General features: G+C 37.7%; 3 protein-coding genes across 4 annotated transcripts in view; 2 read left to right on the top strand and 1 right to left on the bottom strand.

Moving 5' to 3' along the window:
* Positions 1-3683, top strand: part of PDE6C (phosphodiesterase 6C) — a 28709-nt gene extending 25026 nt beyond the window's left edge. The window contains exon 22 of the mRNA XM_068197653.1: positions 1496-3683. Within this exon, the coding sequence (XP_068053754.1) occupies positions 1496-1563 (68 nt within the window). The 3' untranslated portion in view covers positions 1564-3683. The remainder of the gene's footprint in view (positions 1-1495) is intronic.
* A 117-nt stretch (positions 3684-3800) lies between these two features.
* LOC137478099 (protein FRA10AC1) lies at positions 3801-23587 on the bottom strand. 2 transcript variants are annotated; one of them, XM_068197651.1, is made up of 14 exons: positions 23407-23587; positions 19180-19256; positions 17096-17188; positions 16967-17012; positions 16069-16145; positions 15311-15394; positions 14745-14829; positions 11499-11544; positions 8675-8788; positions 7648-7690; positions 7077-7201; positions 6437-6475; positions 5093-5177; positions 3801-4664 (listed from the first exon to the last, which is right to left on the bottom strand). In XM_068197651.1, the coding sequence occupies exons 1-14, from the start codon at positions 23437-23439 to the stop codon at positions 4622-4624; spliced, it is 990 nt and encodes a 329-aa protein (XP_068053752.1). In that variant the 5' UTR covers positions 23440-23587; the 3' UTR covers positions 3801-4621. The 2 variants fall into 2 exon arrangements, with proteins under 2 accessions (XP_068053752.1, XP_068053753.1); XM_068197652.1 differs by lacking the exon at positions 23407-23587 and adding an exon at positions 19911-19931.
* A 19-nt stretch (positions 23588-23606) lies between these two features.
* The window catches only part of LGI1 (leucine rich glioma inactivated 1), a 29010-nt gene continuing 26025 nt past the window's right edge, over positions 23607-26591 (top strand). The window contains exon 1 of the mRNA XM_068197648.1: positions 23607-23746. The gene's annotated coding sequence lies outside the window, so the exon portion shown is untranslated. The remainder of the gene's footprint in view (positions 23747-26591) is intronic.

Genomic DNA, 26591 nt, shown 5'->3' with positions numbered 1-26591 from the left:
TTTGACATCATATAATTTTATTTAAGATTCATTTATTGCTGAGAACTAGCTGGTTGTCAGTATGAAAAAAGTACTTTTCCTTACACTGGAACATAACCATCTGAACTTTACAGAAATACCAGCAAAGCAAAACAAAACAAAACCTGGGACCTCCTTACACTTGCTTTCTCAGCAAAGAATACTACCAAAAAAGTTACCGAAGTCACATCCAATGCTTCTAAGTACAAATTTCTTAAATAGAAATTAAATTATCAGTTTAGGGAGAGTCAGTTATTTCTACTCTTGCTTGGAAGTCAGGACCATCCTACATCATTGGTATTCAATGACTTAAGTAATTGAATTAAGAAATGTTTTCCTTATAGGAAAATAGGAAACCTTACAGAGGCAAGCATGGACAGACTGGTTTACAGAAGCTAAAGATCTGGCCTTTGCATATCATACACAAAACAAAAGGGAATTATTCTGCATCCTTTAAAAACACGCACTGGAATGTGGCCATGGGCATTTGTGAAGAACAGATCTGACACTGTCAAATCAAGGCCATGTAAATATATGGGTTTGTTAAGTCAGCTCATACAAAGATTTGATCATGCTGAACCATGGTGGTTTCTCTAGAACACACTGACCTGGCTATTCTTAGCCATTCAGTAGACACAAAATAAACATGTTTGCTGAACCACTACAGTGGAAAGTTCAGAACTGAAGTAAAGCGAAATACAGTACTAAACTGAGAAAATCAATTACATAGTTAGTAACATAGTGTTGATTATATCCACAAATTACAGAGGGTAGGACACTGATCATGTGACATGTTTCAATGCAGGTGGAAAGGGTCGAAAATGACCTAGTAACATGGTGATCCACAGCTTTCAAATGTAAGTTTTAATTCTAATATTGGTATCTTACCTTAAGTGAATCTGGAAATGCAGTTTATTACATTGAAAGAATCTTAACTATGACCAATGAACATCTGTGGCATCATTTGAGAGAGAGTAACAGAATCAGTAGCTATAAATAAAAACATGAGAAGTGTCTCTCTCTCTCTCTTAATTAGTATTTACAAAGGGATTCATGCAGGGTTGGAAAAAGGTTTATGCAGTTAGGTCAAATTAAAGTTTTTGTATCATCTGCTTCAAAAATAGATTCACAGATTATATTAACTCAAGAGTTTCTTTCTTTTGCATGGCTTGCATACCTCAGTTTTGTATGTGTGGGACAGTCATATATTTAAATACTGAAACTTTCCAGTAAGAGTGGTTCAGTGTGTGTTTGGTCCCTTGAGCAATGTTGGTATCAACTCCTACACTATATACACATATGTATATATAACGTGTCATTGTTTCTTATTCCAATATCCCAGACAAGCAGTGAAATTTCAGACAGCCAAACATACATGATATGCGTAAAATAAAAGCAGCACTCCATAATAAGGAATTAGAGCAGCTAAAATTAACAGAAAATACTCATTTTACTTTCCTTCCTTGTTTTTTAACAGAAAGTGCTGCTGGAGGTGGTGGAGGTGGTGGTGAAGAAGGAAAATCCAAAACATGTGTAGTTTTGTAATTCTTTGTCTCGGACACCGTTCCTGCTACAAGAAAAAACATCTAGAAAGAACTTCAATGAGCCCCAGTGGATTTCTGCTTTGCATAGAATAGTATAGATCAATCTCTTAATCATCTTAAACACTTGCCATTTGTTGGAAATAATTTTTAATGGATTAAAAAATGGTTACAATTAAAAACTGGAAAAAATAATGGTGCAAAATGAGTTAACTGTGTGCTCTAGGTATTTTTTCATGTCACTCAATTTACATACAGTACTTTCATTAAAATATGTAACTTCTACACACTGTCCAGAAAAAAATATATAAAATTTTGACAGATGTTATATGAAGTTACTGAATGAAACCTAAGATGTAAAATTCAAACCAAAAATTGCAATATTTGTAACTTGGATATTTAGATTTTTATACTATGTGTATTTCCTTCATCTCTAATTCTGTCATTTTCCTTCATTCTCAATACTATATAAAGTCCTAGAGTAAAACATTTCTTTCACTTTAGGAATGCACAACACAATTCCCTAGCTCTTATCTATAAAAAGCAGGCCCATGGTACACTGAAATTTTTCCAAAATTACCAATGATAAATCTGTAAATTATAGCCATTGTAGCCTTTTGACATATGCAAATGGCTCTCCCACAGTTCCTAAACTGACAAGCTGTTATTGTAAAAATCTAAAATAGCAGACCACAAACATCATACTTTACATACAAGTAAAAGTTTACTAAGATACATCAGCATATCTACAGCAGGATCTGCCTTCAAAGGCATTTTAAAAGGCTCATGTACTCCCAGTGGATCACTTTCAAAATGCAATAAATTGAAGTATTTGAAAACTAATTAATTGGCATCAATTTGATCTTCTGAGGGAGAGCAAAGCAGAAGTAAAGCACATCAAAATTCCCACTACCTGTGTTTCTACAACCAAGTAGACAGACTGCACACAAATTAGCTCTTCATGAACACTGATCTTCCCCCCCAAGCCTTCGGAACAAGTCTACTCCATACCTGCCGCTCGGGAAGACAGCTCCTCCTGCGGATGGAGGAAGGCAAATGGCCACCATGTTAGACACAGGCCTGAGTATTCACTGGAACCAGTTTCAAATCTAAGGAGATGGATGTCAAAAGCAACTCCTGCAATAGAGAAATTCAACATTCAGACTCAATCCTGCCACTTTTCCTGCTCCTTTGAACAAAGCAGACCTATGCTTTTTTTTTTTCCCTCTGAAGGACCTTCCATATGGATATGGAAGGAAGAATGAGCAATATATTCTTTATAAACCTTTCTAAGAATGCTCTATGAACAGAGATACTGTGTACATTTATCACTTGAAATTAAAGGAATCCACAAAAAAACTCCAAACACTTACAACCTTCTGACTTGTAAATGAACCAAACATTTTATGCAAACAGTTATAACATAAAACTGGGTATTACATTAGTTTCTGTATTAAATACCGCTGCTAAAGAAAACCATTTCAAGGTTGTCTGATAATGTAATTTTATTTAAACTGTATTAAATTATGTATTTAATATGTATAGTGTAACTTTTTATAACTGTATTTTAAAGACCTAAAGAGAAGCTAGTTATTCAGAACATATACTTAATATACAATATTGAAACAACAAATATAGCAATGCAGTCGACAAAAGCCCCTTTGGGCAAGTTGCACACGTTTAAGCAGATTGCTGCAGATTGGATTTGACTCTCAGCCAAGCTTGCAAGATGACAGAGAATTAACCTTTAAATCCCCCTTCTTACCTAAAGAAGCCTTCATGCAAGGATATGTTTATTTCTCACTCAAGGACACCCTAAATATGTCCTTGTACTGTCATCTATTATGTAAGTACAAAATGTTTAAAATGTAATTATGCTAAGTAATACTTGTAAATAGAGTTCTCAACTTATTCATATGAGTGCATGTGAAATGTTCATAAATACGCTACAACCATCTCTGCTGTTACAGTGTCCACATCACATACTTACTAGAAATGCTTTCTGTACCTACAGTGAGAAGTAGTTATGAAAAATATATTTTATACAACATTAACTTCCTCAGAATAACATTAAAACTTAATTTAAAAAATCTGACCTTCGTATCCAAAGTAATTTTCACCAGACAGAAAAAATATTGGCATGGTACCTTTCATGTGCAGTCTATCTCTTTGGAAACATGACTGACTGAATGAATGCTTAAAGATGTGTTGCAATTCAAAGAATAAGATGAATCCAGTAAGTTTCTCAAGCAATGTACACGCTTTATTTGTATATTTAGGATTACACATGAAGGAAGGATTAACGTTCAATCATTGAGAAGGAAATCAGAAGGGACAGATAACGTAAAAGTCACGTACATCTCCAGTAGAAAGCCACGTTATTTTTTACACCAAAAATTTCACCAACCAACCATATTTTTATAAGTGTAATTGTAAGACACATCACTTTACAACTAAAATTTAAAAGAAATTTTTAAAGGAGTAGGAGAGATTTCAGATATGTTTTCCTTAACTCAAGTAGAACACATATTTGACAAAATTTGAACTTCTCCAATAGCATTTGAAAATATTTACAGAGATTAATACCCAAATATTAAAGTATAAGTAACCAATAAATTTAAGGTTATTAATTCTTGTTTAATAAATTAAAAATATAAATACATTAAAGTGTAGGGCTTTAAATTACTCACAGAATCTTACAAAATGCTTCTTTACAAAAATCTGGCAATAACTGAAGTTTGGGATAAAATAAAAGCAGTGAACTTCCTTGTTGTAATGTTAATAAACTATATTCTTGTTTGTTTAAGTTTGGGTGCCATATATATTTTGCACTGAACTGAAAAAATTATTTCTTTTGTTTCAAGAGTATGCAGCCTACTACAAGAAACAGAAAGTTTTTAGATTTGAAGCCTTCTACAAAGAAAATCCACCCAAATGGTCCATATGAGTGACTGTAGAAAAGGTATGCTGGCAGATAGGGGTCTCTGGAAAAGTATAACTGGATTTCCAGACTTCCATCTTGACAACTCATGAAGAAAATCAGCTTACATCAATTGCAAGTTTTAGAGAAATAAGTCTTGAAAATACTCATGAAACTCCTCTTCCCTGTAACAACAAAAAATAAGAGTCAGAAAGTTCTGCTTTGGATTTGTACCTAGGAGATAATCTTTGAATAAAAAAGTTTTAGCAAACTTCTGATGAGAATTGTAGAAGGGATAGATAATTTTGACTTACGCACTACATTCCAATAGCCTTCACATTTCCCTGTGTGAGCTGACCCTTAGTGCTAAGAGAATAATGGTATAGAGGGGGTAAGGCAGCAGTGGTATGGTAGTGGCTTAACAAAGCTTTTCCTCAAGAGTTGTGTATGTGTCCTCTTTAAAAACACATTTTTAGGTTCACTGCATGGAAAGAGATTTGACATAACCGTTTATGTGCGAATACTAACTGAAACACTTGGGACAACTCTGTCTTGCAATCCTGAATGGACCCTGTACGTTTCAGTAGCTGCAAGTTCACTCCATCAAACTAACCGTGATTTTTCATCGGCTCCTCGCAGAGGACCTTTCCAAAAGTCAGCGTCTGAAGGACCATCTTCAGCACTGCTGTTATCTGAATCTGGTAAAAAATGTTTACCAAATAAATTTTAAAATAATTTATCATTTTTTAAATTAGACGGTATATTGCTAGAAGCAATGTTTAATTGCAACCATAACAATAAACAGAACACTTGGTATAAAGTGAAAATGTTTTGCAGTGTTAATTAGTGTAGTATCAAAAAGGTATCACAAAGCAATGTTTTGGTCAAACATAACAACAACCATGTCAAAATAATGATCTTGACACAACAGAAACATAGCATTTTTCCCCCAAAACTAAATAATTACAAATCCAGATTTACAATACAGTTTCAATTTATGATATTACATTATTAATTACCTTACTTAATTGATAGTTCTTATCAATTGTGACTTATCAATGAAATTATAAGAAAATATGGATTATTTCATAACTATTTCATATTACTACACAGGAATTTAATATAAGACACTCCACCCTCCCCTCCCCCCACCCCCACCTCTGAATCTTCCAATAAGTTTCCTGACAAAACAAATACTTGTTGCATGGTCCAAATAATAAGAAAATTGCTTCAGGTCTTCCTGTATCTAACTGGGAAAGCCTAAGGGGGTGAGGACATTCTTAAAAATGTGTAGCAGAGCAGAGCAATCAGTGAAAACAGTCAATCACTTCTAGACAGTCTGCAACAAGAACTGACATGACCAGGAGATGGGGCCTGTCTCATGAAAAAAAAAACTGGAGACTGGAATCACTGAGATAGCAGCAGTGACTAAGCAGTGACTGAATTCATCCACCTGCAACAAGCAGGTCTCTGAGGTACTACAGGTAGTTGGAAAAGACATTAATTAAAGCCTAGGATTTATTTAAAATCTTTTTTTTTTTGAGCAGAGTACGTATCAGTATAACTCCCTGAAGGAAAATGTAGCAGATATTATAGCAGAAAAATACTATCTTTACACAGTACAGACTACACAGCATGAAATTATTAACAATGTACCTATTTTTGCACTCTCTGCTCTTTTTTGGAACAACCTGACCTCTCATTTTTCTGGTTATTTCCATTCTGTTATCTGCCCACATTTTTATTTTTTGATTAAACAATTTCCTCCTTAAAATTCCCTACACTTTTTCTCCAAGATATATAAGTCATTCATTCAAGCCTTCGTATTTCTGCTTGTTTCAGACAGCATTCTTATCATATAAAAAATTAAAACAGACAGCTAATAAAACTAAGATTAATGACAACTGCCTATGATGTTATACAACTTATTACAAAACCATAAAGGATATTAAAATACCTTTATCAGAATTATCTGAATCATCTGAAGAAACCTGATCTGTAAAGAAATATCAAAATAGAAAAAAAACCCAGTAAACTGCTTTTGGTTTTCTCTGTTACCTTATATGGTTTACAAAGATATTTCTATGACAATTGATTACACTACACATGTGCACATGCATGCACACAGCACATTCAAAGTAAGAGAGCAAACACTGAAATAAAAGGATTTTTTTGCATGAGTGCAAAGGTCATCAGTCTGAGCCTAATTATGTCAACCCAAGATCTGTGGAGTAAAAATGTTATCTAATATTTCCAAAAGGCTTTCAACTCCAAAGCCTGATGGAATGAAATACTTCACAACCCTTTCTAGTATGCAACATTCAATGCTTGCACAAATTTCCCTTGCAGTGCATACTTTTCAAAAGGCTGTCCCTCTCTGTTACATCTAAGAAATTTATCTTTCTTCTGCATCTAAATTTCCCTTAGAAATTTACCTTTTTGACTACCTGTGTGACAGTCAAGAAAGTTACATATCTGCATGTATCACTAAATGTATTTATACATAATTATATGTCTCCATCTATGCATTTGTAGCAAAACTAAGGTTCAATTAACCTGAGTATTTTAACAACTGAAGTTTTAAAGTTTAAATTTACCTTTATGGGTCTTTTTTTTGGACTTCTTTTTTGCTGAACGAGACAATTTTGTCTTCTTATTTTTTGGCTCCTTAGAGTTCTGTTCAGCTGTGCCTCTTTTCTTGCATGTTTTGACTTCTTTCCTCCTTTAAAAAAAATGAATGTACACCTTCTCTGTTATATGTACTTCTTATGCAACAGTAAATCTGAAGTATTTAATTCAGTCAAACGTGTCATTTTTTCAGACACCTATCAGTAGTTAAACAGAAAAAACCCGATTCCATTAAAATAAAAAAGTGCTATTAGAAACAGAAAAAAATAATCACTGAGCTGAAATTAAGCAAATGAAATTTCTGTGGTGGTAGGGATGAAATTCTTCCAGTCTGAAGGGTTCTGTGCTGTCATTAGCAGAGTAACTTAACCCTCAACAGTAACAAGTCAGTGGCTTTATAAGAACTCCAGAATATTTATGTTATTTCAGGATAAATGAAGTTCCTAATCATTTCACTGAAGTTTTGTCCCTATGTGCTGTTCATCATAATTGTAACTTATCAATAATTTAGTCCCCATTATTTTCAAAATATTTAATTACCGGTGATGGAAGTTTAGTTTGTGGGAACATTCTGGACATAGTCCTGAAAAAGAGAAAATGAGAACATTGCAGCCAAGAATCTGACAAGCATAATTAACAAAGCTACAAAAGTAGTTAGAACTAGATCTTTCAACATCAGTAGCTTTTCCTTCAAAACACTAGTTACAATGCAATTGCAGTCAGGATTGAAAACATACATGATGAAAGTCTCCAGTACAAACCTGGATTTTACTAAATGTGAAGGATGATCACAAGTTTAGCACTGGCAGCTATTCATTAAAGAAGTATCAGCACTTCACATGTACAGACATCCCATTTATGGATCCTTGTGGACAGATCTAATTCTTCTGCTATTATACTGAAGACATTTAAGTCTCTTAGAGCTTTGTCAGAGACCAAGTGTTCCCACATGGAGTGTCTTGTGCACAAAAGGAAAAAGCCCCACTACTCACTCATTTTACACAAAGTAACCGTTTAAACTGGACCAAGTTTAATTATCTAATAAACGTATCATCATGTACACAATTCTGAATTAGAAAATCACAGTCAAGATGTAAGGCTAGAAAATTGTTTAAAGTTAGAACTTTTAGAAGTACTTTCAGAAGAAAATGCAAATATTAAAAATAAAATCAGTAGAGTTAAAGATGTGCAAGAAGTTGTCTGGTTCAAAGCCCTAAGGACTTCCAAGCCAAGTAACTGAATGAGCAATGACAATGCTGAAATTCTCCTTGCAATGCAGTATTGTCCATTAAATTAGAAATGCTTCTATACAAAACAGATTATAGCCAATTATTCTAATTCTGTGACATGCTAATTATACAGAATAAAGTTCTTAATCTGTAACAACTTTGTCATATATAATGATAACAACTGTTCTCTCTAAATCAAGAGCACCTGTGATTAATTCACAAAATTATCTATTCTGCATTTGTCATGAACTCTTATCACCGGGTCTCACTTAATACCATTCACAGTATAAGACACTTTTCTTCTTTTAAGAGTACATATCCTAGAAGGGCTGACTTACTCAATTTCACGAGTGCATTCCTCTTTTCACCATGTTCAACATAACCAAAATTCACCTCCCAGCTCTTCAGGCCTTCATTCTCATCACAGTGTTTATTTCCACAGGAAAACTGACCTGTAAAGAGTCAAAACCAGCAAACTGTGGTTCAATGATTAACATTGATAGATACGGGGTTGTTATTTTCAGTCCTGCTTGGTTTTTGCTTTCCATTTTCCATTTTTTTCAAATAAAAAAAACCCCACAATCTAAAAATAACATCTAGATTAAGGAAATAATAACAGGGAACAACAAAGCAATCACACTTGTCCAATATTGCCTATTTGCAAAAGAAAAGACATAACTGTGTTTTGAAATGTATGGATGAAGGTGTACATTATGAAATAATAAGCCTAATATGAACTCTGAAAAAATGAATGTCACCAGGATACATCCTATACCCCAAGTGATTACTTACTTAGCAGAGGATGATGGATCAGAATTTGTGATTCAGACATGCATCTTTAATGACATCAAACTATGTCATCACATATGACTATGTCAAACTAAGTATCACATTTGTATAATATGAAAATGCTCATGTGCTTTCTATGTAACTAGTGTACCTGACATACTGGACATAAAATTTGTATTCTAGTGACTATCCATAAATACCTTTCTTTTAAGAAAGGGAAAACTTTGTAAGAAATGCTAAGTCAGCTTTAAAAGCTTCCTTTGGTTCATTATGTGAAAGCAACACTGATTTTAAAACAGCTCTCCACATAATCAATTTTGTTTGCACCACTGAAGTCCCAATATTGGAGTAATAAAGATACATGCATTCCCTTTGCAGAAGACTGATTTGTATGCAGAGCAGCAGAAAGGATGTGTATTAATAGGCTCACAAGCAGGACTGTTGGTGAACGATTAACCTCAGAAAATTCTGCTTAAGCAGCTAACTAATGGATTGGCAGTGTCCTCAGATACTTCAGTTCTGTAATGAAACACCACTTGCAAGGCAAACATTTGAAGTAAAAAAAACCCCAGAACTCTCATTAAAAAAGCAAGTTTCAAATTAATATACATTAAGTATGTTTGACCCTATGTAAGGTATGGCTATCAGTACCCTGTGTCATAGCAATCTCCAATATGATCTCCTTTCAGAACTTATGGCAAAGACTGGAAAGATGCCAACGAAATAATTTGGCATTTACAATTAGTAATACAAGTGTCACCTCTTCTTTCACTTATCCTAGCCCTTCTTCTTTGTAACCCTGCAAAGATAGGCACAAAATGCAAAGCAAGCAAACGTGAGCACTCCATCCCTGCATGGCCTTGTTACCACCCCCAAACCTTAGTAAAAGCGCACCAGCAGTGGTTCTCATCACCCCTGGACGGACACAGCCACAGCAGTACATACAGTGAGTACATGCAATGCTAATGCTAATTATCAGACAGGTAGGTGTAGATGTGTTATTACATTTAATTAAACTATTTATGTGGCTGATTTCTATTTTAACATAGCATAAAAGACCCAGGGTTTTTTTTAAAGGATTGCTTGGGACCGCACTTGGAGAGCGCGCCCGACGCCCGCGAGAGGGTTGGCTTCTGGCGCCCCCCTGTGGTGAAGGAGAGGATTTATCCACTCTTACATTCCAATTGCTCGCTTTTCATTAGGATTCCATTAAAAAGCGTGAAATACATAATTCCGCACTTTCTCCCACATTTTAAAATATGAAGTACCACATACTAAACGTACAAAGCTATAATCTTCCCCCACGAATACATAAAAATAATTTACTTCTCATTTAATTTTCATTATCTTGTTAAAGTATTCAATAAAGCATGTAATTTTATCAAATGTAACTATCCATTAATATAATGTGTAGTGCTGAATGCAACATATGACTACAACTACCTTTAGAGGCTTTAATATTTACAGTTTAAAAATCCCCACCATTAATGTTCATGCTTTCTACTCTGAAACATTAATATTTTTTTTAAAACATAAATGCATTTCTAACTTTTTGAAATATATTACAGTACAGGTGTTTATAGAATACAGCTGTTTAAAGAACTGCAACTGAGTGAAAATGATCAGCAGTACAACTCCATGCAATATTCTGGCATGTGCATCCATGACTTCTGAAACCCAGATGTGCATGAGAATCCACCCCGGGAACAGCAATACCTCATTCACCTCACTTTCTTGCTTGTTCAGCATGTTGAAAAAGCCCAAGCACCTCAGCCATGGAACAAGACCACTGTGCAAAGTCCCAGCAACACACTGGTAAGACTTCTCACCCAGAATTAAGGTACTGATTTAGAGGCAGGACTGGGAAACGTGATAATCATTTCCACTGAAGCTTTCAAAACCAGTTTAGACTAAAATAGGTCTCACACAAGAAACTTTAATTAAAAAGTTAACATTTTGCATAACAGCACTGGAGAAACTTTTAATCAATAAATGATTTCCTGAAGAAAACAACTGAGAGACTTCAATAACAGGTATCAAAGGCTAATGAGGTAGCAGAACTACTGGAGAAAAGCAGCTAAAAAGCCCACACATTAAATTCTACATTATCAAACATGTTAAGGTGGTGCTCATTACAAAACTGACCTTGTGAAAATAAACTATATGCTCTTTTAATTGTAATATGTGCAGATCAGTGTGCAATCTAAAGCTATGTAGTATAAAACAGGAAAGCTGGAAGACAAGTCAATTTATTTTACATTATTATCTGATAAACTTACCAGTACCATCAAATATTACCTAATAAAATTATGTCCAAAAGCAACAAGAGGAGCATCAAGAAGAAATGTAACATAAAATGACAGACAGCATTACCTTTTCCTGAAATTACTTCTTTCTCATGTCGCCATCTAAATCCAAACTGTTAAGATAAGAACCAAAATTTAGCTGTGAATAGTCAACATATTAAGCACTGTAAAGACTAAGGTTCAGTTCATTGATGTCCTTCATGTGGCTCATCCTTTTAATTCTGGTCATGAAAATTTAATTTTTTCTCTATTAATTAAAAGTATCTCTCTGCCCCTGCTCTCCAGAATACTATTTTTAAAATAAAAACACTTTAAATATTTATATTTTTATTTTGACAGAAAGTCCTCCATTGAAAAACAATTACAAAAGCAAACATTAACATTTCCAAGTAGAAGACAAGTCGGCCTAGAAATCTGGAAATGAAAACAAAATAATAAAATGCATTTTATGTAATGACCAGGTGTCAAACAGATTTCATTTCTTAGCAAATAGGAGATGCTTCCAATCTGTTAAGCTACAAAATAAAGTACAGAGACAGCAAATAAGGAATTCTCTAGGAAAATAAAACAACAAAGGGAACATTTCCAGTCCAGTGCATATCAAAGTAAAACTTAAATGCAGAACACCCTCCTGTGCTGCACTGCAAAGCTGACAACAGAACTGAACTACCTGACATTACAGACGGTCATTTATCAGCCTCAAAGTTTGCAGACAAGATGCACTAAAGGTTCAAAGACAACCTTGACCTAGAAAATTCTTACCTAGGGAAAAAGTCAGGAGTAACAGACCCAGCACAAGCAAGAGCTGTCAGAACACTCTTCCACTGTCTCTACGTACCCTCACACCAAAGGTTCACATTGGTATTTCTGATTAAAAGGAAACACCAGTGCAGACCAAGCCAGACTGGTCATCAGCAGGTGAAGCAGCCTGGGAGCAAGAAGGGTGAGTGGGCCTCCAGCTCTGGCTGTGAGAGCACCTGTGAATCTCCAGGGATGGGAGCACGGGAGTCCCAGCCACGTGTGTATGTGTGAATGAGTAAAACAGTCTGGACTAGCAACTGGAATGTGCCTGTGGCCTCAGGGGCTCAAATGTCTTGGGGCTTCTTATTGCTTTCTTCTGAGCTTCTGTCTTTGAGTAGGTGGTTCTGCTTATTTTTCAGATTCTCAAAGGAGATGCTGTCATGAAACCAGTCCCAACCATTTATCCAGTCCTTCACAAAACAGTGGTTTACTTTAGAAGAAAAGTTCCTAAAGAGACCTGAGCTACAATCTCTATCAGAGATTTTTAGAAAAATTATCTGACTAGAAGATTTTGGCCAGGAGCAGAACAATTACAGCTGTGAAAAGACAGAGCACATATGTGCAAGTCTCAATCTGTGCAATATATGTATTTAAAACATCACAGAAAACTGACCTCCAACTTTTGCTTTCACACCAAGTAGCATGATATAGGATCATAGAACCAAAGAACAGCTCAGGTTGGAAGGCACCTCAACAGACCACCAGCTTCAAACCTCCATGAGGAAGGGAGCCCAGATGAGATTGTCTATCACCCTGGGCAATTGCATATGAAAAACCACCAGCAGTGAGGATTCCACTGTGCCACTGGAGAGGTTGTTCCAGCGACTGAATATTCTCACTGTAAAAGAATTTCTTTCTTATATCAAGATGAAGCATCAACATGTAAAGCATCAACAACTATCATGCAAAAGGCCGACTAGCTGAGAAGCTATCATCCACCCTGCACTTCTCATAGCACCAGCACTGCAAAGCAATAGGCACAGGGGCCTAAAGATACCCAGCTTCCAGTTTCTGGAGATGCAGAAAAAAAAATTAAGGCAGGAAAAATCTGAAAGCACAGATTGTATTCCATTGGTGCGAATGGGATGAGCAGCTTATTTAAGACTTCCAAGAAAAAAGCCTGTTTTGAAATCCTTCTGTACCAAACATGGGCATGGATAAATCAGTCACTGAGAAAAATCTCATACTTTTTTCTATTTTTCTAAGAATTTCTAAGGAAGGACTTTCATATGATCAGAATGTATCTGAGAAAAGAAAGCATATATATTTTACAAATTGCATGGCACAGCACTTACGCTGACATGGCAATTCCAAAAATAGAGGTAATGACTTAGGAGCATAAATGGAGGGAAAAACTTAGGAACAGAGAGTGACCTCAAAGTTAGGATAGACACACTTGAAGTCTGACAGGGAAATACTGTTCACACAACACAAGAAAACACACACACACAAAAAAAATAAATCTGGGGCAGAACAGTTTCCCACAAAAGACAGCAAACATATGGAAACTTGGCACAGTAGTGAGAGAAACAAAATCTGCAAGCATGCTCAAGGGAAATCAGCTGGGGGGATGGGGGATGGAGCGACACTGGGGGATATGAAATAGCTACAGGAAAATAAAATCAAATTTAGTCAAAAAAAGAAGGGAAGGCATCTTCAGCATTTTAGTTTTTGTTGATTTTAATTGAATTTTTGCATTTTACTGTCCCAACTGTCTTTAGATGACTGTAATCTTTTCTTCCTAATACAGCTAAGCCCAGTCCTTGCAAATATTTACCAGTGAATGTAATTTTCAATACTATAAATATTTGAAAAGAACTATATAGACTGGTTTACTATGTGCTAGAAACACCAAGACACATCTGAGTTCTGCACCAGTCTTTGGAAAAACACAATAGAAAATTCATGTATACTCTCTGACTAAGAAGTTAGTCAGCCAAAAACTTGGAAAAAACAAAGACTGTTCCAGTTAAGAAGAAAACCTGGTCCTGGAATTGGGCTGTTCCTCTTAAGAAATTCTATTTATTTACAAGGCACATACAAATCCTGTTTCCACAAACAGAAAAGAACAACCAGCAAAAGATGCTGCTTTAGAATAGACTTTTCCAAAATTGTTTCTGCCAGCATTCAAGTACAAAACTCTTTTTAGACTTTTTTTTGAACAGTAACATTCCATGGGTTTTTAGGTTTCATCTACAGCTCCTCTCCAAGCAACCTCTCCAGCCTTCTTTCTTTAACCCCTTTGCATTTTCTGCCTTTCACACACAATGTACCTCTTCATAAAACATCATCTGACAGAAATGTTCCTATTCCCACAGAAGCATATTTTTGAGGCAGTGACAATACTTGGATTCAAACTGCTGTTTGTAAGTAACTTGACAAATTCTCACAGCTCCCTTTCTATGGAAGCGGTGCTAACATTCCGGTTTTACGACATATCCACAATCATAAGGCAATTTTTTAAAAAGGTTATAATTCAAAACCCAAGATGATTTACACTAAGGAAAAATACCTTATTCTCCTTGTATCTGCTGAGATCTGCTATACAGTATTCTTTGAACAATTTGTCATAATACTTCTTTGCAAGCCTCTTCTCCCTAAAACAAAAAGTATTTTTTAAATTAAATATAGAAGACAACATAATTCACTTTACATTGTAATGACATTAGCAAGACAAAGACATGTTGTTTCATTGAAAGAAGACAAGTTGTAGACCAAGAAATGCAACAGATACACAGTCATTAAACTAAGGAGTGATTTCCATAAAACTGGAAAAATAAATATAAAATAAATCCACAGTACATACTAAACGGTACTTTTTCAAACTCTGCTTTCTTCAGAGTTTTTGAACAGTCATTTGGATCTCAGAGAATCACTATTATTTATTAGATCTTTCTGTCATCAATTCATGTCGGCATTTGAGCAATATTACAATATGAAAGACCTTCTAATGGTCTTTCATTTTCAAATGCATCAAAGAATGATTAAGTCTGCACAGTAATACTTAATTAGTAAGGGAAACCACAAATTTAGTACAATTGATCTAAAAATAACATATCCTATAATAGTTTCAGGTACCAATTCATGTCTGCTTCATCTTCTTCATTCCACAGGAATCTATGGTTTTCTCTAATAACATCAAGATCCGTCTTGTCATTTGCTCTATAAAAGGACACACATTTTTTAGTGCAATGTAACATTAAAATGAAAATCCATCAAATAATAATTTAGTAAGCATCAATATTTTACAGCTCTGATCTCTACCTCCCAGCATAAAGGAATACATTTCTATGAAATAAAACTATCAAAAATGTATTCCCTGGCATACCTGTTCCCAAATAAAAAAACTCATGGTTGAAAACGGCCACTGAAATGGCGGATGACTTGATCCTGTCTGAAAACACTTTTTATACTCTTTATTGAAGACAGTGATGTTAAAAGGCAGATAGCTCTAAAGAAGTTATTATTCTGGACAACGGATAGCAATTCTGCACATTCAGAAGTATTTCAGACTGTTATTTTGAAGATTCTGACAGATATTTCTCAATGTACCCTCCATTAATGATCACCTGTCATCCTTCCTTTTACATAACAAAACAAGAAGAATTCAGCTCATGGTAAGTTCTTACCTAAAAATATGAAAACAAAATGAAACAAGGCAGTTTTGTGTTTGGGTATTTCCAATTACTGCAGTTACCAAAATGTGACCAAAATAATTGGTGATTTGATACACAGCTACATCCATCTCTGGCCCCAAACCTATAATATATATTTAACAGCTTCACAAAACAGGGAGCTTTGAGGTCAGGAGGGGAAAGGTTGCTAACGGTTCTCACCCGGATCTTCGGAAATCTTCTATTTTGCCGCCATAATATAAAATGTAGTCATGCACAAACTTCTTATGTCTTTCATACTGAATAAAGCAATTAAGGATTGTTTCAGAACTTATTTCCTTTTACCACAGTTTAAAATAAAAAAAAAAAAAATCAACCAAAATAATTTTATATATTTAAGAGGAAGACTTTTCTCCTCACAAACAGTTCAGTAATAAAAAAAAAGAATGGAATTAATTAGGAACTTTTACTTAATAACCTCTCATAGAAGCTAATTTCCAAATACAGGAATTCTAGGCAATTTCATCTTTAAAACCTCATTCTTCATTTATAAAACTGTTTTCCGTTATCAAAGATGCTCTGTATGCATATACACAGAAACGTGGTTCACTTTTTCAGCTGTGATTTAGACAACAGCTTCTTTGTACTGCAGTTTTGGTTTAAAACAGGTTTGTACTTTTCTATTATAAAAACAGTCTGACTACTAAAATGGAATAATTTGTTACATTTTTACCACCAACATACAAATAAAAGTTGTATGCTTTTGTTTGGAAATTAAAATAATGGAAAAATATGTAATGCTTCTTAGAACACATTGGCCTCAGTGTGAGGCCAGAACAGAAACATAATTTGAAACACATTTTGTACCACAATTTGAGCAAAATATGTAATTACTTATTCAGAAAAAAGGTGTCTTCAAAAATTAAAACTTTATATATGGCTTCTTGAAAGATTTTCAATTAACTTTTATCTCAAATGCACAAAGAAGGTCCTCTGAAGAATGACTCAGTATCTGGTGCTGCCCTGTCACCGATTGTGATAACTGAGAAATCCCAGTATTTTACCATAATGAATAACCTGTGCCCCATCTTCAAATTTGAAAAATGAAACTGAAGGATACAGCATCCATCGATATCAAATGAAATCTTCTTTTTCTTGCTTCTTCCCTGGTAATAACAAACATGTTCCAGTGAAAACTATCTTTCCATTAAGAGGAAAATGTCTCACAAAAGCAATATATAAAAGCTACCTATCACATTCTTCAGCTGCAAATTGTCTGTGAACCACACTGCCTTGTTTTGCTTTTTGGAATGGCTTTATCAGAAGGGCATCTTCCTGTATTCTAAAGGTGGGAAAAAGGAAGAAAAGTTAGTCAAGAACTTTTCATAAGCAATAAAATTTTCATATGCTAAACCTTGCACTATCTTGAGTAACAAAAATGGTTATATTGCTATTTTCTACAAGAATAAAATGAAACTTCAGAACCAACACCAGTTTGGACTTGACCTCATTTGCAGAACAAAATCAGAAAGGCATTTGCTTCCAGTTGGCATTTAAAGGCAATTGCATAAAACAGCAATTTGCAGTATTTGTTTTTATTAATATTATCACTATAGAACCATAATGATAAAACCTGGAAGTTTCCTCAATTCACTCTGACGTTTAAAGTCCTTTACAAATCTCAGCTACACAGGAAAGTAGGAACAGGAAGGACAGTGCATTCACTGAAAGAGAGTGACTGGCAGTAACCCTATTCCACCCTTTCATGCCAATGTCTCAACACCTCATTAAACAGCTCTGCCTCTTGTAGTGCAATCACAAGAATCACAAATTTAAAAGTCAGTTACCATGTAATGAATCGTACTTGTCAGTAGGCAGCTAAAATTACTTTTAGAGTTCAACAAAGTAATAAAAAGTTAAAGATACACATTTTAGCTAGTAAAAGGTATATTTATTTAATTTCATTCATAAATTGAGGTGAAAAAAAGATTTTTTCCCATAATTTTCAGCAGGCAGAAAGCATGGTAATCAGAAACCTGAAGAAAGCAAGCCAGGTAATTTGTTTCTAGCTATGGAATATGGGATTCTAGAAACTTAAAAGTATCATTTACTCGAAAGGATCTGTAAGCACAAAATTCCCATGAGAAGGGTCTATAAAACAGTAATTTGGAGAGAATTTAAGACTACTATTTTCCTTAAAGTGAAAATAAATACAGTGATAGAGCAAGAAAAGGAACCCACATAAGAGCCCTACTGGGAATCAGCAGCTGTGTGCCAGAACAAGGATAATGGTGGTATTTTTGAAAGGCTCCTGATGGTTACTTAATATTGCAGCTACAAAGTGGAATGGTAGAATGTGCAATGGCATCTAAAGAAAATTAAATCTGAATAAAACCAGTCCCTATTTTAATGGAAAACAGCTATATTTATAAAATAAATGAAATGGCTCAATGCATGCTATTATTCCAAAGATTAAAACATTATTTTTTTGTCCCTCCAGAATGCAATCAGACACTACAAAATCCATTCTTTCAATTCTTCTATAAAGGAAAAATATGCAAGAGTCCTAGGCAAGTTTCCAGAAAGTCTTCTTAAATAAAGTCCAATAAAAGAGCAAGGGAGAGACAGAAAAAGTAAGAAAAGTATATGCAGAACGTAGGCCAAATATTCAGTATGGTGCAGAAAGTGTCATGGAACTACAGTACAAAAGCAAAATAAATACATAAACAAATAAAAATCTTTACAATACAGTCAGATCAGACTACAAAATTCCAGGTCACTAACTGTGCAAACCACTGAAAGTATTGGCCAACGTCATCTCAAATAAGAGATGGGCAGGTACTTTTCAAGGATTGATCACAACACAATTTACCAATTCCCAGGTCTCTTCACAAATTAAATAATAAAGAAGTAGCATCAGTTCTTCACTTTATATCTCTATGTGTTTTATATCTACAAAGCCTGCTACCACTTGGCCTCTTTTTCCTTGCTCTCCTAGCAGTTCCATTTGTCCTGATGGATCGCGGTGGTGTGAACAGCGCTGCCAAAACCCAGCAGTAGATACTAATGCTTGGAAAAACAAAACACTCTGCTCCAAGAACGAGGGGCAAATATACACCAGATGGAGATGGCAGAACAGCTCTTAATCAGCTGCCCCTGGAGATGACAAGCTTTGGCAAGCTTGAGATGAGGAGATGCACAAATCAGAGATTGATTTTTTCAAAAATTATTTCAACACCAGACCTTACACGCAACAGCATTATCTTCTATGCACACTAAGAGGCCATTTGTACAGAATACATAATGCAAAGTGTTAATTCTGTACTACATTACCTTTTAGTCTTTTGCAGAGACTTCTCTCCACTGTCCTCATCACTAAAATCAGAATCATAGCCTCCATGGCCATGTGCCTGAAAATAATAGACCAGTCAATATATCTGCTAATGTAATATGGATATGGCATAATTACAAATCAGTACTGTCCATCATGCATAAATAAAGACAGAAAGCAAGCAAACTAGTGCACATTCTCACATGTCTGAACCCAACAAAGTTCCACAGACAATGCAGAGTACATTCCAGATAATACAGGGCCAAGAAAGATCACTTTATAAATAATTTATTTTCACATGTCCTCATATTTAATCTTCCCATAGATGCAGCAAACTAAAAGTATGATAAATCCCTTAGGTTTTTATTTTCTAAACAATGTTCCTTATGTACGACAAAGGTGAATATCTTCCCCAGGGGCTGGAGGACAGCAAGTGATATGTCCACATTATAAATGAAGGAAAATGGGAATAAAAGTTTCTTGGGCTGTGATGCAGCATTTTAGATCATTAGATCTTACACTGGTAACTGGAAATCTGATTGAAACAATAAATAAAATACAAAAAACCAATAAGCCGGCAAAAGTGTATCACCTCATCAGCACAACATTCCTACCAGAAAATGAAACCTTCTGTTCCACACACTTTGGGACTACAATGTTAAATTAACGCATATAAGAAAACCAAAATATCCATATCGTAATGCTTTCAAAAGACCAAGCCCAGATGTATCACCTCCATTTTTCAAGGCACAGTTCCATGTTCAATTCCTTCAGGACATGCAATGGCTTAAGCAGATCCCGTCTCTTCTCCCTCACTCCTACTCTCAGTACCCTTCCTTCCAACTACAGCTGTGAAAGTACACATGAACCAGACCAAACAACTCACACAAGTTACAAAGGAACCTATGAAAAAAAAGATTATTTTAACCCAGATAAGTTTCCTTACAGTTCATCTGAGCCCCCACAACCTACACCAGCCAGCTGAAGGGGCAGCACAGGGAGAGAGCAGCCAGAGCTGGCCACCGCATAAACCAGCACCGACTCCAAACAAGCTTTTACACAACTGAGGTAAAAAAAAGAGGGATGGTTATTAATATAGCTGCACGTGGGAAGGTTCCACACACCCTACCAAAGTGTCTTGGTGAGACTGTGGATAAGAGAAGACAATGGGTTAGAAAGCAAGGGTGCTTGATTCAGCTGATTCTTATGTTACCTACAGTTATACTCCTTCTCAGCCAAAAAGCTGAGAAAAACAAAATCTGAAAAAAAGACACAACTTCACAGGATGATTGTGATGAAGTGCCTTCTCTTGATGCAAATGCTTTGCAGAAATGCCATGCTGAAGAGTCAGCTGTATCCTCTACTGACACCTACAACTGGTTTGTATCATGCACAGTAAGTAAAACTCTATCTTCTCAAACTGACAGTGAAGGACTCTTTTAAAGTTTTTTAAAAGCCTTTACTATTATATTAATAATAATAATAAACAAATATCATAATGTGCCTCCCACTCTTCTGGATCCTTCTGAAGAACACATAACTCTCCTACACATATATATTTCAACAAAAGCAGATCAGAACTTCTTCTGAACTATTTTCTATTTCCCATGTGACATAAAAATTGTCCATTACCAAACAAAACAGAAACAAACCAAAAAAGCAAACAACCCCCCCAAATAAAACCCCAAACCAAATAAACAAATGCAGATGTCTGCTGTAAACCATCCTCACACACTGGGAAAAAACCAGCAACGATGTAGCCTCATAGCTAGGTGGTTCTAGTAGCCAGCCTGTCACTACTTTTGTTAATGAAGATTATAAGGTCTTTAGAACTAAAGTCTGAACACTCTATGAGTATGCAGCAAATATATTTATACTTGGCCTCTAAATTTAAAAAATATCATGCTAATCTGGGGATGTTTTAAATGGCATTAGTAATGCCTCCCAAATGAACATCGAGAGCTTCCTTCACACTCAAAAAGGGAAGTAAGTTCCAGCCAACACCACGAGCATGAAAGCCTTAGACAGATGAAGTATTGAAACAGGCAAGAAAGCTCAAATGAAAGGAGATTCTCACAAAGCAGTTGCCTTTGGATGATGTACCCCAGGAAAGGAACAGACATCCTCACTAACCAGCTCTCAAGTGATTCCAGGAATGATTCAAATAAAGGAAAAAAAGATGCAAGAAAAGCTACTCCAACAGAGTCACACTGTACGGCTCTCAGAAGCTGACTGCCTTTTGTAAAGCTGACTGTGAATATAAGGGCAGGTATGGCTAAGGACTAGGCTGCTTTTCCAACAGGAAAGCTCTTCACAGCTTCAGACATTCCTCTGAATCACTGTAATACCTCATTATTCAGAGTGAAAAAGGACACAACCCATGACTGATGTCCTGACACTTGTGGATCACTCCTCTGTTGAGGCAACAGCAGGACAGACAGGCCCTGCACTGGTGCTCGGTTTGACAGCAGCAGCTCCAGCAGTGCTACACGACACTCGCAGACACTGGGACTGAATGGTTTCTAACCTGACACCTTAGGATGATTCCAAGATGACCTGACTCTTGGTAAAACATACCTACTTCATTTCATGAACTCCATCAAAGAACCTCATCTATAAATGAACCTTGCCATTTTGGAAGGACAATGTAAACAGACACCTACAATCCCAGATAAGGAAAATGTGTTCAATATTTAACTGTAGAAATAGACGAGCAGATACCAAAGCTTTGTGCCTAACCAATTAGACACAGACATGGACATGCATAATCATCAACAGAATTTAAAATAACTACTTTCACTATTTAGTAAACCCTTCAATATAAACTTCACTTTGATGGAATGCTTCCAGTTAATTACTAATACAAATACCAAGTCTTTTCTCAAAACACAAACCTGAAAGCTAACTTAAATGGTACAGTGTATTTTGCTGTTGCACCAACTTTGAATTTTTTATTCCCAAACAATAAAACAAACTGAAACCACAAAATTAAAACAAGCACAAATATGCTTTGGGGTACATTTAGCTCACACTTAAGTAATCCAAACATCTTGGATTATTTAATGATGAAACAACTGGACACAGAACAGAGTCCACTAAACTCTCGGCTCCTAAAACCCACACAAAACACAGTAAATGCATGAACGTTGTACACAACTGATGTCAGACTGAGATACCAACTCTTGACGTCAATCCAGGACACTACAAACTGCCCAGCACTGCATTTACAGCAGGTATTTGCATCCAGAGAAGGCACCTCCTTTAAGCCTCTCCAATGGGGTAAACACCCACTGGTGAAATGTGTCCACTCCTGACCACAACACGTGACTGAACATGAAACAAGAGTCAAGAAGAAGAAAAAAGGCAAAACAATCCTATAAAATGTTCCCAACTCGTGGCTCCTGACCTCGGGCCCAGTGTTGCCACTGCCCTCACAAGCCCATCCTTCCCTTTATCTGCCCAGCACGCAGGTCTGAGGCCGTGTCTGCTCACAGCCCAGACGTGACCAAGAACAGGCCCGAGTTCTCATCATGGCACAAACTATTGGGGGGTATGAAGGAAGCACAGGATCTATAAGAGGACTTGAGGAGCCATCCTTGATGGATAAAGGATGCTGTGTGGAAGGTCAGAATGCTTCACTGCAACATGCTTTTCCCACCTTGATGTTGTCTATGAAGCTCTGCCACCCCCACTTGGGGAAAAAAAACTGAGAATAAGCAACTAGCTTCAAACCGATTCTTCCCTGTAAAACCTATGACAAGGAGTGCCTGCGTATACTGTACAGTGAACGGCCCTAACAAAGAGAAAAGGCACTCGCAAGATACTGTCCCTTTATTACAGCTATGAAAGAAAAAGTAGGAGCAAAAGGCAGGTAACAGCAGACGACGACATCGAGGATTAGAGCTCTGTGGAGCTCCACGGAGAAACCGAACACCGGCCAGTCGGACGCAGCTTCCGACGCCGCTCTTTCTCGCTTGCTGTCCTGCAGTGGCCCAGCGCTGTCCCGGCCCGCCTGACCCTTCCTCCGCCGCCGCAGTGGGGCACAGGCACGGCCCCCCGGCGGCCCGACCGCCACCCGGGGAGGGCGGCTCGGCCCTTTCCCCCACGGGCACGGCCGGGCCCCTCCGCCCGCCCCGGCCCCGCCGCCATGGAGGCCGCGGCCTCCGCCGGGCCCGTCCCCGCCCGCCTCTGCCGGGCCCCCTCCATCCCTCCCTCCCGGCTCCACTCACGGCCGCGGAAAGGCGCAGCTGGCTGGGCTCCATGGCCGCGGCAGGGCGAGGGCCGCCTCCGCCGCCCGGCCCTGCTCCCGGCCCCGGCGCTGCTGTGCGGGCCGCTCCCGGAAAGCAGGGTAGAGGCGGAGCAGGGCCGCACCGGGGGCTCCCTTCCTCCCTCCGTCCCTCCCTCCGCCGCGGGCGGGCGGCGCGGGGCAGCGGGGCGCGGGGGAGGGCGAGCCGGCGCGGGAGGGGAGGGGAGGGGAAAGCCGCTCATCATGTTTAGGGGCGAGGGGAGTCTCCCTGCCCGGGAACCCGGTCAGCGGCCCCGGCTGCCGCGGTCTCCGCCTCTGGGAAGGTAGGACTGCCGCAGGGGCTCAGAGAGGCCTTAATGCGCCCCTCTCCCCGGCCGGGTCGCCCCTGCACCATCCCCGGCGCTCTCGGGCAGGGCAGTCCCTGTGCTGGGGGCACGGGCTTAGACCCCGCTGCGGTGCCGGGGCTCGGCGGAAAGGGTCCCTCGGGACGGATCGGGGAGGCGGGGGTCGTTGTTCGGGAGGGGACCGCTCGCAGAGGAGGGGACCCCTCCGGGCGGGAGGCCCCTGCAGGCGCTCTGCGGTGGGCAGCAGCTGCCAGGCGTGCCCGGGACGTGCGCGCTGCCCTCGGCGCGGCGCAGACCGCGATCGTGGCCTCGGCACGGCGATCTGTAACACTGATTTCTGCCTGTGCCAGCGGCTTCTCTTCTTTTCAGTCGCATCTCGCAGTTAGAAGAACGAAAGGCAGTATGTGACTCAGTTTCCCTGTGAGGACCGACGGCAACTGGGCGATAAGAGTTTGGGAGCCTGTGGGTTGCATCATAAAAAGGAGCTTTATAATCCAGAAGTATTTGCCGATAAAGTAGCTGGGAAGCACCAATCTTCGGCATTAAGTCATCAGATACAGCAATTAGCTGTCAATGAATTGATAGTTTCCCATCAAATGCAACCTGAACTGCTGAGGTCTGAAATGCTGTAGTCCATCACAGGTACTTTCTTCTGGACTGTGTTTCCAGTTGTGTTATTGATTCCTGGATAGTTAAACCACAGACACACTTAATGCCGGGAAATATTAAAAATTTAAATACTTCTGCTCCCCTTGTAATGTGCAAATTGTAAAATATAAGTTGTAGGAAGCTGCTTTTCTGCAGTAAGACAATCTCACACCATAGCTGACAGTGGCTTACCTTGGCTAGTAAATCTCTGTTTTCAGATTTTTTTTTCTCCTGACCTAGTGTTTGTGTTACTTGTTATGTCATTATCGCTGATAACGTGTGCAAAGATGATGCTAAAGTGTCCCATGGAAAGGAACTGAGTGGCAGTGTGCATATTTGAGTGTATGCAGTATTCTGCTGAAGTCCTACTGAATGTGGCCCGTTTCCTCTAAAGGGCAGAGACTCTGTTGCAAAAATGGAATTATCCTAATTAATAATTTAAATATATCAAAATAAATAATGTATACCCTCAAAGCTGTAATAGCAGGCATCTTTTTGTTGTTCCTGTGTTATGGAAATGACAAACTGCTTTAGTGTGAATGAATCCTGACATGATTCTGGAAACTGGGCCAACATATCATTGATTATGCACTTTGAAGAAGAGTGGGAAAGGTAGAGGAAAGATTTACAATTTTTGAATCTCTTGGCATTGTGCTGTGGTCACAAAGCCTGCATATAAGAAAAAATACAGTTTCTGGGATAGGAAAATTCTGCAGTGAATCCAGCTATAGCAGCTGCAGTAGATGCTGAAGTTATGTTATAAACAGCTTTTCTGAGAATAGCAGCTAGATAATTTAATCTTGCTATGCTATGCTTTTCTGATGTCTAACTGTGTTGCTTTAGAACATCACCTGACTGCATTTTATATGTGACTACAGGAAGCTACAGCTGGGGAATGGGTTCAGAAATGGCCTCCTAAACAAACTGGAAGTTGAAATTGAACGTGCCCTTAGCCATCGGTATATGCATTATACGTTGCTCCAATGGGAGTATCTCCGTAGTTTAATTCTAGCAACAGTATGTTTTGACACCAAAAAGGCACTGCTGTCATATGAGTCCCACAGGACTGGAAGATACAGGAAAAAAGAACAGACGAGATGGGCATAACTCTTTACAGGGCAGGAGGTTTTAAGTGCGATTTTGATGACTGTACAGCCAAACCTTAGGAGCACAGCTTTCCTTTACAAGTAAGTCAATCTATGCCAATCTTTACAAGTAAGTCAGGTTGCCACTGAAGAGAGCATTCTTCTTGAACTGGCCCCAGTGCTCATCTGACCACTCCTGCTGAACTGCAGAATTTAATTTTCTGCCACTCTAGCTCCTGTGACTGTCCCGATTTGCTATCTGGATGAGTAACCCTGGTGGGGCAAAAAAATGTTAGGGATGGGACAGGAGGGAAGTGGGAAGTGAGAAACAGGGGCTGCCCTTTCAGCAGCAGCTCTCTTTTAGATCAGGTCAGCAGTAATGTGAAACAATAGTCTTAAAGTACAGAAGCCCTGAACTTTGTGGTCCACAAAGGAGAAAACATCACTGTAGCTTTAACTTTCATTCTGCCCTAAATCTAGAATAGGCTAAATAAAGTATGAGACCTGCCGTATCCAAAAAGTTTAAGTCAGACATGGTACATACATCATAGAGATGCAGAATTCAAAGTATACCTGACATACTTATTGAGCTGTTCCTAAAAGATTTTAGTATAGGAGATTTCACAGCTTAATACCTTAATCTATTAACCTCTTAGGTATAAGGAGTTTTTCCTACAATCTAAGAAAAAGTCTTCTTTGTTGCTACTTGAGTAATTTCTTAGTGTCCTGCACTAGTTTGTACAGAAAGCAAGAAGTGATCATCATTTGAATAACATATTTAAATCCTGGAAGGCATATATCCCCACAGTTTTCCCTTTTTGCAGCCTGAGGAGGTACTTCAACCTTTCTATATAGGTTACATATTGGAGAACTCTTAAATTTTATTGCTCTTTTTCAGACTCAAATTTCTCTATGTATTTTTAAGAAATACAAACTGTAGGTGTTTACTCCTTAACAGTATTTAGCCAGGAAGAAACACATCAGCCTTTCTGCATAAGATGATTGCCTCCTAAGATCTTCTGGTAAAGTTGTAAACTCAACAGCCTTGGATCTGATGAATCAAAATTAGTTTGGTTAGCCAATTAAAAAAT

Source organism: Anomalospiza imberbis, chromosome 8, assembly GCF_031753505.1.
Source record: "Anomalospiza imberbis isolate Cuckoo-Finch-1a 21T00152 chromosome 8, ASM3175350v1, whole genome shotgun sequence".
Taxonomy (NCBI): domain Eukaryota; kingdom Metazoa; phylum Chordata; class Aves; order Passeriformes; family Viduidae; genus Anomalospiza; species Anomalospiza imberbis.
The sequence above is the reverse complement of the archived record's forward strand: the minus strand, read 5'-3'. Positions and strand labels throughout refer to the sequence as shown.